Source organism: Balaenoptera musculus, chromosome X, assembly GCF_009873245.2.
Source record: "Balaenoptera musculus isolate JJ_BM4_2016_0621 chromosome X, mBalMus1.pri.v3, whole genome shotgun sequence".
Classification (NCBI taxonomy): domain Eukaryota; kingdom Metazoa; phylum Chordata; class Mammalia; order Artiodactyla; family Balaenopteridae; genus Balaenoptera; species Balaenoptera musculus.
This window is the reverse complement of record NC_045806.1, coordinates 124,303,767-124,316,381: the sequence shown is the minus strand read 5'-3', so window position 1 is coordinate 124,316,381 and position 12,615 is coordinate 124,303,767. Positions and strand designations below refer to the sequence as shown.

At 60.5% G+C, this 12,615-nt stretch overlaps 1 protein-coding gene and 2 pseudogenes across 1 annotated transcript; 2 read left to right on the top strand and 1 right to left on the bottom strand.

Moving 5' to 3' along the window:
• Positions 1-433: 433 nt before the first annotated feature.
• LOC118888388 lies at positions 434-1,237 on the bottom strand (annotated as a pseudogene).
• A 3,943-nt stretch (positions 1,238-5,180) lies between these two features.
• LOC118888387 lies at positions 5,181-5,927 on the top strand (annotated as a pseudogene).
• Positions 5,928-11,475: 5,548 nt separating this feature from the next.
• Positions 11,476-12,282, top strand: LOC118888887 (melanoma-associated antigen 10-like). The gene has a single exon (XM_036840417.1). The coding sequence runs from the start codon at positions 11,476-11,478 to the stop codon at positions 12,274-12,276; it is 801 nt and encodes a 266-aa protein (XP_036696312.1). The 3' UTR covers positions 12,277-12,282.
• Positions 12,283-12,615: the final 333 nt, after the last annotated feature.

Genomic DNA, 12,615 nt, shown 5'->3' with positions numbered 1-12,615 from the left:
TTACTTTCACATTTCCAAGTAAATTCCTATTCCAATGCCATGTTATCTTGTTCAGGATCACAAAATAATATGGGAATCTTACTATTTGTTTTACCCAATTGCAAAACTCTTGTTGTTGAACTGAATTAGTGCAAATACATGTGTGATTAATGTCATCCACAAACTTACATACTGAAGCTTATTAAGCCTTCTTTTAAATGGAACAATATTTGAAAATTTCCTAAAGAAAACAGAGATGAAATTCCACGTCATCATACACAATAGGAACCCAAAGATGCTGCACACCGGGTTCCCCCGACAGGCCCGGGCCCTCACTACTTAGAAGGGTGACCGCTCCCTCTTCAAACTCCGAGCGAAGGATCAGCCTCCCTTCCTGCCCCACGGGAGAAGCTGCTGGACGTGGGCCTGGAAGGAGCCTGGCTTCTGCTCTGGCTCAGGCCCCCTCTTCCTCATCGCTCACACCCTCTGCACACAGGGATGGGAGGGACCTGGGATCCCATCCACTGACCCTGAGCAGATGCTCCAGGACCTGCCACTTGCTGGTCTCCGCGTGGGCCCGGGGACGCCACAGGAACTCGTAGCGGGCGGGGTCACAGTGGGGCACCTGCCGGTACTCCAGGTAGCCCTCCTGCACCCACACTTTGGTGAGGAGCTCCCTGGGCTCCCCATAGATGTAGTGCTCCCTCCCGGCACACACACCCACCTTGCTAGGTGCTCCCCACACCTCCTCCTCTGGGGCAACAAAGTCGTCCTCCAGGAGGATCAGGCCCAGGAGCAACACCAGGAGGCCGGGCTTGGGCATGCTCGGCCCGTCACCCAGCATCCCATCCTAGGCGAGGCCCAGGGTGGGGACGAGGACATAGGAGTGATTGCTGGGGTCCACTTCCTTGACGTCGAGGCCAAGGACCAGCTGCGAGTGCGCGCAGAGGCTCGCCTGAAGACCACAGGGAAGTGGTCCTGGTAATCTTTGAGGATGGGCAGCATTTCTGCCTCTGTGGTAGTCTCTTTTGTGCGATACTTGGGCAGCAGGAACCCCACCAGGTCAGCCATCAGCACAGTAAGTGCCTCCTGGGGCAAGGACTCGGCACAGGCGGAGAAGGAGGGGGCGACGGGGGAGGAGGAGGACGAGGGGGATGCGGCCTCCTCGCCCGCAGCCCCGAACAGCTGCGCCTCCACCGGGCCCTGGGCCTGGACTGGGGCCTGAAGGTCTGCCTCAGGCTGGCGCAGCTCGCTCATCTCGACCAGGGGCCTGATGACTGGGGCCGGGCCGCCGACGGGAGTCTGGGCAGGGGTGACAGATACGGACCACGGACCTGGTGGAGAGAGGGGGTGTGAGCGGCCTCGGCGGAGAAACGCACCCTGGGCAGCTCTGACGAAGGCCACTTACAGGGCTCGTCTGGAGGGGTGCCCTCGGGCCTCACAGGGGCGCTCCTCCTGGGCGGCCTGTCCCCTGCCAACCTGAAGAAGGAAGCGAGGTGGCTCCTCAGGGTGCAGCCAGCGCAGCCCCAGGTACCGACCGGGGCTGAGAGGGGTGTGGGGAGGTGTGGTGACTTGGGCCTTGTGGGGTCCCCTCTGTTCTGGGAGGGGGAGCCCCTGGGTGCACACTCAGGGCGCGCACCTCACCTTGACTCCTGGCGCTGCCTGGGCCTCCTCTGCTCTGTGGCCTGAGGATACGTGCCTCAGACCTGGGCCTTCACCTCCCGGTTCCTGGAGCCCCTATAAGGGGAATGGAGGGGGCACCTCGGGTGTAGATTGTGGCACAGCCCTGGGCCCCTCGGTGCTGGTAGGAGGGGTGGGCCGGACTCTGTGAGGTTCCCACTGTCCTGGCGTGGGTGGCCCCCTGTGTGCTCACTCAGGGCAGGGCCTCCCCTTCCCCCTGGCAGGGCCTGGGCCCTCTGTCTGCTGTCCTGAGGCAAAATTCTCAAGACACATTCCCTGCACTGAAAAGAAGGGCGTGAGGACCTCCACATCTGGCCATGGTGCCCAGGGGTTAACAGGGCTCACAAGGGACAACCAAACGCCGTGGGGTCCATCTGTGCTGGGACGATGGGCGGTCGGCTCAGTCTCCACCTTGACACCCTGCAGGGCCTGGGACAGCTCCCTCTGCTGACTGTGACTCATCTCCTTCAGCCAAGGCCTCACCTCCATAAGACACCAGAAGAGGAAGTGAGGGGCAGTCCATGTACCCACCTATTCTGGGACACCCACGGCTGACAAAAGGGGCAGGGCCGGCTGGGCTCCAAGTACTCTGTGAGGAGGGGTCTCCCCAGTCTTCTCCATGACCCTTGCCAGGGCCTGAGGCCAGACCCCCACAGCAAGGCTCCCGCCTCCCTGAGCCCACCCATCTGGAAATGAGGAGGGGTCAGTGAGACAGGTCCTGCCTGGGGTTTCCAGGGCTGACCGTTGGGTCAGGCCAGATTTCTGTGGGCCCCCCTTTGTTCCGGGGATTGGGCTCCCCTCAGTCCTCTCTCGGGGTCCACACCTTGACACCTGGCAGATCCTGGGACTCCTCCCTCTGCTGACCTGATGTTTCACCTCAGACCAAGGTCCTCCCATCCCTAGACGAGTCCATCCCCAACCACGTGGCAGAGGTGAGAGCCTGCAACGTCAAGTCAGCCCTGCCCGGGACCTCCCAGGGCTGTCGGCAGGGGCGGGGATCTGTGGGGTCCCCTCTGTCCTCCCTCAGGGTCCTCAGCTTGAGCTCTGGCAGGTCCTGGGACGCCCCCTGTGTTGACCCAAGGCCGGACCCTCACACCAAGGCTTTCACTGTCCTGAGACCCCCGGTGGGAATCTATGGACAGCACATCAGGCCACCAAGCCCAGGGCTTCCCAGGGCTGAGATGATCCCGCTGGGTTCCCTCAGCCCTCCCTCGGCTCCTCACCTTCCCTCCCAGCTGGTCGGGCCCCCCCCCTCTGCCCACCTGTGTTTGGTCCCCTGAGGCCCAGGCCCTCCCCAGCCAGGACCCCTGAGAGGGAAGCGGGGGTCGGGGGTGGCGCTTATTCCCACAGCCCTGCCGGGGGTCTCTCAGGGCTGACAGCAGGGCCGACCTGGATGCCTTGCGGCCTCCGAGTACCCCTCATGGTTGTACCTTGACTCCTGGTGGGGCTGGGCTCCTTCCCTCTGCCGACCTGGCCCCGGCCTCCCTGCCCCAGGCCCTCCCCTCCCCCTCCCAGGGGGATCAGTGCACGTTGCATCCGGACAGCATGCCGGGGGGGCTCCCAGGGCTGTCGGAGGGCCGCAGATGCATCCCCTGGGGGCCCTCAGTCCTCCTCTGCTCCTCACCTCGACTCCAGGCAGCACCTGGGCCCCTCCCTCTGCCCACCTGAGACTGCGCCCCGCAGACCGAGCCTCTGACCCCCCGAGATCCCTGAGGAGGTGGGCGGCGGAGTGGGATGGGCAGCCTGACAGCCCGGCCCGGGGTGCCCCAGGAGTCCCAGTAGGGGTGGGGTTGCATGCTGGGGGACCCTCTGTTCCGGGCCTGCTGGACCCCTCCATCCTCACTCAGGAGGGTCTTCCTCAACCCCTGAGAGTAAGGCTGCAGTCCCAGCACAGATGCTGGATGGGGGGCTGCCACGCCCATGACCGTGGGGGGAGCACAGAGAACCGCACACCGTCCCCTCGGGGCTCCTCACCAGCCTCCAGACTTTGGCAACCTGTTTTAAGAAACGTTTAGTTTTAGCTGAAGAGGCCTGAGCAGTGGCAGGTGATTTAGGGAAACGCTTGCTTTGATGATTAGATCATATTACCTGCTGGAGTTACGTGATTGTCACTTTTTCATCCTCATTCATAGTGAGTAATACAATTTACATGTCTGTGCAGTGCAGTGTGTGTCCTATATATATATATATAACATGTGTGTAGAATATATGTGCCTATATACACATGCATCGCCATACCACATGTATGTACAGGGAACGTGTCATGTATGTTCCAGTACCCAGACTGAGGTCATCCACAGGGCCCTGAAGGGCACAGACACTCACGCCCCGTGGGGGTGCTGAGAGTCCTCCAGCCCGGCGGTCCCCGTGCTTTGAATGCAGGCTTGCCGCCTGCCTGACAGCCAGTCTGCCTGGGGAAGTGAGCCTGCAGGAGAACGTGGGGCCACCACGCCGCCGGGAGAGAAGGGAGCAGAGTGGGCAGTGGAAGGAGAGAGCAGGGCCCAAGCCTGAGCAGAAGAGCCGCCTGCCGAGGGCCGTGCCTCGGACCCCCACGTCCAGGACCCTTCTCCATCCTCACACCCTCAGTCCTAGACCCTCACCCTCCTCCCTGGCCCTCGTGTCCATTTCACGAGAGATGGTGACCTGATGGGGCTGGGGAGGCCACGTGGGCAGAATCCAGTGTCAGGCTCTCATGGGCACTAATGCCTGGCTTCCCTGTGTTTTCTCCATTATGTGGCCTGAGGCATCAGGTAGTAGGACCCCGTGGAGGACAGCTGAATCCCCCTTGACTGTTGGGGAGACAAGTCAGGCCAGGGCAGGGACGGGGCTTTGCACGTACACAAAGCTCAGCTTGAATAAGAGTCCTTCTAGTGATAAGCTGATCAAATCATGGAGACTCCCTATGCCTCGATTTCTCCATCTGTAAAATGGGCCTCGTAATAGTACAAGGCAAAAGCATTGGTGTGGGTTTCCCCATGATGTGACCTGTTTGTAAAAGGCCTGGGCCAAATGAAGTGGTCGGTGGATGTAGCTCTTGTTACTGAGTGTGTAAGAAAGATGCGCCCTCCCCCATGTTGTGAAGATTCCAAACCAGTACATGTCTTCTGATCCCCGCATACGTGGATTAGTGCAGTTTTCCTTTTCTCGTGAAAATTTGTTATCAGAATGCTTGGATTCGCCTTACTCTTTTTCTCGCTTGCCCCTGTTTACGATGAGGCTATTGATTTGAGGTGTTGCTTCCATGTGAACACAGGTGTTTGTAGCTTTAACTCCCAAGTGCCTCTTTGGCCGCGAGCCATAAGTCCTGGGGGCGTTGGTATGTGTTTTCTTCATTTCAAAGCATTTTCTAAGTTCCCTTGTGATGTCTTGTGTGTTCCCTGGGCTATTGTTAGGGACTGACCTGCGTCCCCCCAAATTTTGCATGTTGAAGCCCTAACCCCTAGAACCTCACAATGTCACTGTGACGGGAGTTAGTGGCTCTCAGGTTGACATGAGGCCATTGGGATGAGGTCTAAAGCGAGATGGCTGGTGCCCTTGAGGGAAGAGCAGATCAGCACATGCAAGGAGAGAAGGCAGGGCCTGGGGGTGCGTGCACAGAGGAAGATGCTGAGTCCGTGCTCCAACATGCACTACATCAGGAGGTGACTGACCTGGTGGGGTTCCTGCTGCCCAAGTATCGCACAAAGGAGACAACCACAGAGGCAGAAATGCTGACCATCCTCAAAGATTACCAGGACCACTTCCCCGTGGTCTTCAGCTGAGCCTCCGTGCACTCGCAGCTGGTCCTTGGCCTCGACGTGAAGGAAGTGGACCCCAGCAATCACTCCTATGTCCTCGTCCCCACCCTGGGCCTCGCCTAGGATGGGATGCTGAGTGACGGGCCGAGCATGCCCAAGCCCGGCCTCCTGGTGTTGCTCCTGGGCCTGATCCTCCTGGAGGACGACTTTGTTGCCCCAGAGGAGGAGGTGTGGGGAGCACTTAGCAAGGTGGGTGTGTGTGCCGGGAGGGAGCACTACATCTATGGGGAGCCCAGGGAGCTCCTCACCAAAGTGTGGGTGCAGGAGGGCTACCTGGAGTACCGGCAGGTGCCCCACTGTGACCCCGCCCGCTACGGGTTCCTGTGGGGTCTCCGGGCCTACGCGGAGACCAGCAAGTGGCAGGTCCTGGAGCATCTGCTCAGGGTCAGTGGATGGGATCTCAGGTCCTTCCCATCCCTGTGTGCAGAGGGTGTGAGCGATGAGGAAGAGGGGGCCTGAGCCAGAGCAGCAGCCAGGCTCCTTCCAGGCCCACGTCCAGCAGCTTCTCCCGTGGGGCAGGAAGGGAGGCTGATCCTTCGCTCGGAGTTTGAAGAGGGAGCGGTCACCCTTCTAAGTAGTGAGGGCCCGGGCCTGTCGGGGGAACCCGGTGTGCAGCATCTTTGGGTTCCTGTTGTGTATGATGACATGGAATTTCATCTCTGTTTTCTTTAGGAAATTTTCAAATATTGTTCCATTTAAAAGAAGGCTTAATAAGCTTCAGTATGTAAGTTTGTGGATGACATTAATCACCCATGTATTTGCTCTAATTGGGTTCAACAACAAGAGTTTTGCAATTGGGTAAAACAAATAGTAAGATTCCCATATTATTTTGTGATCCTGAACAAGATAACATGGCATTGGAATAGGAATTTACTTGGAAATGTGAAAGTAATTAGCAGTACAACTGAAGGCCACCCCGTTGTTCCTCGGGACACACCATCGTCGGCTCAGTGGTGCGTGCCTTGCTGTGGGACTGTCCTGTCCCCGCCATAGGGCAGGGCCAGGCCCCGGGCATGTGGGCCACAGGGGGAGGGGCTGCCCTGGGGGGAGCGGGCATTGCCGGCACCCAACTTCCTGGCGAGACGCCACACGAGGGGCCCTCAGAAAGGGAGACTGTGGGGGATGGAGGCCCGCCGGGTGGGGTGTATGGGAGGCACGTTGTTGGGTACCTTGGGCGGGGGGTGGCGGGTTCCGTGGGCTTCGGTGGCTGTCAGAAGTTCCTCTCTGTGTTATCATGCCCTCTGTTCAATGGTTTCAGTCAATGTTTCTCTTAGTAAATTTCCCTGAATGTTTCAGCTGAGTCTGGCCTCTGCTGTGGGCAATGGAGGGAAATGGCTGCTGGGGGTGAGGGCGGGGGTCCGGAGTAGGATTCCTGCTCAGCACCCACGGGACACCTCTCCAGTGAAAGGGTAGGGTAGGCACTATGCAGACCCAGACATGGTGAGGGTTTTTCTTCCATTTCATAGGTGAACTGTAAAGTTGTAGTGAAAACTGATAATTGCCTCAAAAGGCAGTAGAGAATTTAAAATGTAAATTAAAAAAATTATCTCAGCAGGAAGAAGGGAACATAGGAGCAAAAATAGATGGACAGACAGTGCTATGGACTGAATATTTGTAAACCTCTCCCCCTCATTCACCTGTTAAATTCTAACCCCCAAAGGGATGGGATTTGGAGGTGGGGCCCTGGGAAGTGATTAGCTCATGAGGGGGGAGCCGTCATGAATGAGATTATTGCCCTTATAAAAGAGACCCCAGACAGCTGCCTCATCCTCTTCTGCCACGTGAGAAGATGGCTAGTTGATACAACTAGACAAGAAATCAGTCCATATAAAGAAGAGCTTTCTTACTATTACTTTATTACTGAGCGGTACAAAGGAATGAAATTGGGTCATTTGTACAGACGTGGATGGATCTAGAGACTGTCATACAGAGTGAAGGAAGTCAGAGAGAGAAACAAATATCGTATATTAATGCACATATGTGGAACCTAGAAAAATGGTACAGATGAACCGGTTTGCAGGACAGAAATAGAGACACAGATGTACAGCACAAACGTATGGACACCCAGGTGGGAAAGTGTTGGGGGCGGGGGGGTGGTGCTGTGATGAATTGGGAGATTGGGATTGACATATGTACACTAATATGTATAAAAGGGATAAGTAATAATTACCTGCTGTATAAAATAATAAATAAAATAAAATTCAAAAATTAGAAAAAAAGAGAAAGAAAAAAGAATAGCTTTATGACATTAACAATCACAGCAGAAACCCACCTGTAAAGACAGATTGACCTATGTGCCACCATGGGCTCTGCATCTCCAAGTTTGCTCCTCCAACTCCGCAGCCTTGCAGGGAGGCCTTCCTATTGGTGGAAGGCCAATGGGCGTGTCTTTTGCTTCCAAAGGCACCAAGCCTTGGGACCTCAGGCCCTCAGTGCGCATGGCTACTGCTGCTTCCGTAGCAAAGCGCCTCCTCACGTGCTCTTCTGATCCAACCACTTTCTCTGTAAGGAGACGTCTAGAACTTTCTCTCTCATCTTCCTCGGGCTTCCGGGAGCACCCGGAAACCCACGTGGCGTTCGCACAGAGTGCCTGGGACAGTGGGCTGCACAGTTCCTGGCTGCAGTGCTGAGACGAGCTCTTCAGCCCCTTCTGAGCGGGACTCCGGCGTCATCCACAGAGTCACAGAAAGTCAGGAGACAGGCGGGGGCTTTGCCGGGGGCTGGACTCCGCAGGTACCGGGGGCGCTGGGAAGGAGTGGGGGTGGGGGGAGGGGTACGGGCTGCTCGATGGGGAGTGGGGGAGGGGCGGCGGAGGGCAGCGGGCTGAAGGGGGGCTGGGGGAAGGGTCCCTCAGTGTGCGGGTCTGAGGGGAGGACCGTTAGCTGCTGGGGTGGCTGGTGGGGGGCGTTCTGGAGTCGGGGTGCAGAGGGTGGGGTAATGGCTAAGCGTGGGGGGGGGCCCGGAGCGGAGGGCTTCCTGCTGGGCGGGTGGGGCCGGCTTTGGGGGCCAGAGGAGAGGACGACTGGCTGTGGGGGTGGGGAGGACGCGACGGGCGGGCCACTCCCCCTCCCCGGGCCGAGACACGAGGCGAGGGCTAACGGCTGCTGCGTGTGGCGGGAGGAAGGCGGAGCTACTCCTGGCGCAGGCGCGGGTCGATGGGGAGGACTCTCGGGCCCCCTCCCCGGGCCGAGACACGAGGCGAGGGCTAACGGCTGCTGCGTGTGGCGGGAGGAAGGCGGAGCTACTCCTGGCTGAGGCGCGGGTCGATGGGGAGGACTCTCGGGTGCGGGTGCGGTAGGCGTTGGGGGAGCTCCCGCCGGGGCGGGGGGGGGGGTGGGGGGGAGGACGCTCGTGGCAGGAAGGGGGCACCGGCTCCCGGGTGGGGGGGGGCAAGACGGGTGGGCTCTGCGTCTGGGGTGCGAGAGGCGAGAGCCCCTGGCTCTGGGGGTGCTCGGGGGAGGACTGCCCGGTGTGGGGATGTGGGAGAGGCAGTCTGATCTCTAAGCATGGGGGGTGCCCGGCTTGCAGGGCCCAGAGCGGATCGCCAGCAGCTGGTGGGTGGGGGAGGGTGTATGGGGGGATGTGGTCGGGGGAGGGGGCGGGGAGGTGCTGCCTGGGCACGAGGGGCGTAAGTGATGCTGAGAGGGGAGGCGCTGGGGCTGCTGTGATCTGGTGGAGGCTGTTGACCATGGCAGATGGATTTGTGGGGGTCCAGGGAGGGGTCCTGCCCTGCTGCATGAGGCATCAAGAAGCTCCGCTGGCTGCCGGGGTGGGGCTAATGGCTAAGCGTGGGGGGGGCCCGGAGCGGAGGGCTTCCTCCTGGGCGGGTGGAGCCAGCTTTGGGGGCCAGAGGAGAGGACGACTGGCTGTGGGGGTGGGGAGGACGCGACGGGCGGGCCACTCCCCCTCCCCGGGCCGAGACACGAGGCGAGGGCTAACGGCTGCTGCGTGTGGCGGGAGGAAGGCGGAGCTACTCCTGGCGCAGGCGCGGGTCGATGGGGAGGACTCTCGGGCCCCCTCCCCGGGCCGAGACACGAGGCGAGGGCTAACGGCTGCTGCGTGTGGCGGGAGGAAGGCGGAGCTACTCCTGGCGCAGGCGCGGGTCGATGGGGAGGACTCCCGGGTGCGGGCGCGGTAGGCGTTGGGGGAGCTCCCGCCGGGGCGGGGGGTGGGGTGGGGGGAGGACGCTCGTGGCAGGAAGGGGGCTCCGGCTCCCGGGTGGGCGGGGGCAAGAGGGGGGGGCTCTGCGTCTGGGGTGCGAGAGGCGAGAGCCCCTGGCTCTGAGGGTGCTCGGGGGAGGACTCCCCGGTGTGGGGAGGTGAGAGAGGCAGTCTGATCTCTAAGCATGGGGGGCGCCCGGCTTGCAGGTCCCAGAGCGGATCGCCAGCAGGTGGTAGGTGGGGGAGGGTGTATGGGGGGATGTAGTGGGGGAGGGGTGTGGGTAGGAGCCGCCTGGCCACGAGGGGCATAAGTGATGCTGAGAGGGGAGGCGCTGGGGCTGCTGTGATCCGGTGGAGGCTGTTGGCCATGGCATATGGATTTGTGGGGGCCCAGGGAGGGGCTCTGGCCCCCTGCATGAGGCATCGAGAAGCTCCAGGTCGCACTGGAGGCCATAGGGCGCGATGAGCACTTGCAGTACTTCCTCACATCCTGGCCGCGGAGAGACTGGGGAGCGGGTATAAGGGGCGGTGTCTCAGGTGGGCGGAGGGAAGGATCCCAGGTCCTGCGTGGAATCAAGTTGAGGCCCCTGAGGGAGGACTGAGGAGACGCTGGGCCCCAAACAGAGGGGACCCCACAGATCCCCGACCCTGCCGTCAGCCCTGGGAGGCCCCGGGGTAGGATGGGCACACGCATTGTTTCTTTATTTCCCCATCAGGTCTGACAGACCCTGGGGACTTGGTATAAAGGACGGGGCCTCAGATCGATAGAGGGGAGGGTCCAGGTGCTGCCAGAGTGAGGGCGAGGCCCCTGAGGGACGACTGAGGGGAGCCCACAGAAACCCATCCGTGTGGTCAGCCCTGGGCAACACCGGGGAGGGATGACCCCAGGCAGCATTTCCTGACATCCGGGTCCCAGAGAGAGTGGGGACTTGGGGTAAGGGGCAGGGCCTCAGGTGGGCAAAGGGGGGGATCCCAGGTCCTGCCGGGGGTCAACATGAGGACCCTGAGGGAGGACAGAGGGGAACCTGGACCCCAGAACAGAGGGGACCTCAGAGGAGCTCGCCCATGCTGTCAGCCCTGGGAGGTCCCGGGCAGGGCTGACTTAACGTTGCAGGCTCTCACCTCTGCCACGTGGTTGGGGATGGACTCGTCTAGGGATGGGAGGACCTTGGTCTGAGGGGAAACATCAGGTCAGCAGAGGGAGGAGTCCCAGGATCTGCCGGGGTCAAGGCGTGGACCCCGAGAGAGGACGGAGGGGAGCCCAATCCCCGGAAAAAAGAGGGGCCCACAGAGTCCGGCCCACCCCTCCTACCAGCATCGAGGGGCCCAGAGCTGTGCCACAATCTACACCCGAGGTGCGCCCTCCATTCCTCTTACAGGGGCTCCAGGAACCGGGAGGCGAAGGCCCAGGTCTGAGGCACGTGTCCTCAGGCCACAGAGCAGAGGAGGCCCAGGCAGCGCCAGGAATCAAGGTGAGGTGCGTGCCCTGAATGTGCACCCAGGGGCTCCCCCTCCCAGAACAGAGGGGACCCCACAAGGCCCAAGTCACCGCACCTCCCCACACCCCTCTCAGCCCTGGTCGGTACCTGGGGCTGTGCTGGCTGCACCCTGAGGAGCCACCTTGCTTCCTTCTTCAGGTTGGCAGGGGACAGGCCGCCCAGGAGGAGCGCCCCTGTGAGGCCCGAGGGCACCTCTCCAGACGAGCCCTGTAAGTGGCCTTTGTCAGAGCTGCCCAGGGTGCGTTTCACCGCCGAGGCTACTCACACCCCCTCTCTCCACCAGGTCCGTGGTCCCCACCTGCCACCGCTGCCCAGACTCCCGTCGGCGGCACGACCCCAGTCATCAGGCCCCTGGTCGAGATGAGCGAGCTGCGCCAGCCTGAGGCAGACCTTCAGGCCCCAGTCCAGGCCCAGGGCCCGGTGGAGGCGCAGCTGTTTGGGGCTGAGGGGGAGGAGGCCGCATCCCCCTCGCCCTCCTCCTCCTCCGTCGCCCCCTCCTTCTCCGCCTATGCCGAGTCTTTGCCCCAGGAGGCACTTACTGTGCTGAAGTCTCACCTGGTGGCATTCATGCTCCTCAAGTATCGCACCAAGGAGCAGTTCTCCAAGGCGGAGATGCTGAATATGGTCCTCCGTGACCATCGGGACCACTTCCCCGTGGTCTTCAGCCGAGCCTCCAAGTGCATGCAGCTGGTGTTTGGCGTGGACGTGAAGGAGGTGGACCCCCGCGAGTGCACCTACGTCCTGGTCCCCACCCTGGGCCTCACCTGTGATGCAGTGCTGAGCGATGGGCAGAGCATGCCCAAGGCCGGCCTCCTGGTGATGCTACTGGGCGTGATCGCCCTGTACGTTGACCACGCCCCTGAGGAGGAGGTCTGGGAAGCACTTAGCGTGATGGGGGTGTATGCAGGGAGGGAGCACTGCATCTACGGGGAGCCCAGGGAGCTCCTCACCAAAGTGTGGGTGCAGGAGGGCTACCTGGAGTACCGGCAGGTGCCCCACAGCGACCCCGCCCGCTACGAGTTCCTGTGGGGTCCCCGGGCCTACGCGGAGACCAGCAAGTGGCAGGTCCTGGAGCATCTGCTCAGGGTCAGTGGATGGGATCTCAGGTCCTTCCCATCCCTGTGTGCAGAGGGTGTGAGCGATGAGGAAGAGGGGGCCTGAGCCAGAGCAGAAGCCAGGCTCCTTCCAGGCCCACGTCCAGCAGCTTCTCCCGTGGGGCAGGAAGGGAGGCTGATCCTTCGCTCGGAGTTTGAAGAGGGCCCGGGCCTGTCGGGGGAACCCGGTGTGCAGCATCTTTGGGTTCCTGTTGTGTATGTTGACATGGAATTTCATCTCTGTTTTCTTTAGGAATTTGTTAAATATTGTTCATTTTAAAAGAAGGCTTAATAAGCTTCGGTATCTAAGTTTATGAATGACATTGATCACACATGTATTTGCACTAATTGTGTTCAACGACAAGAGTTTTGCTATTGTGTAAAGCAAACTGTAAGATTCCCATGT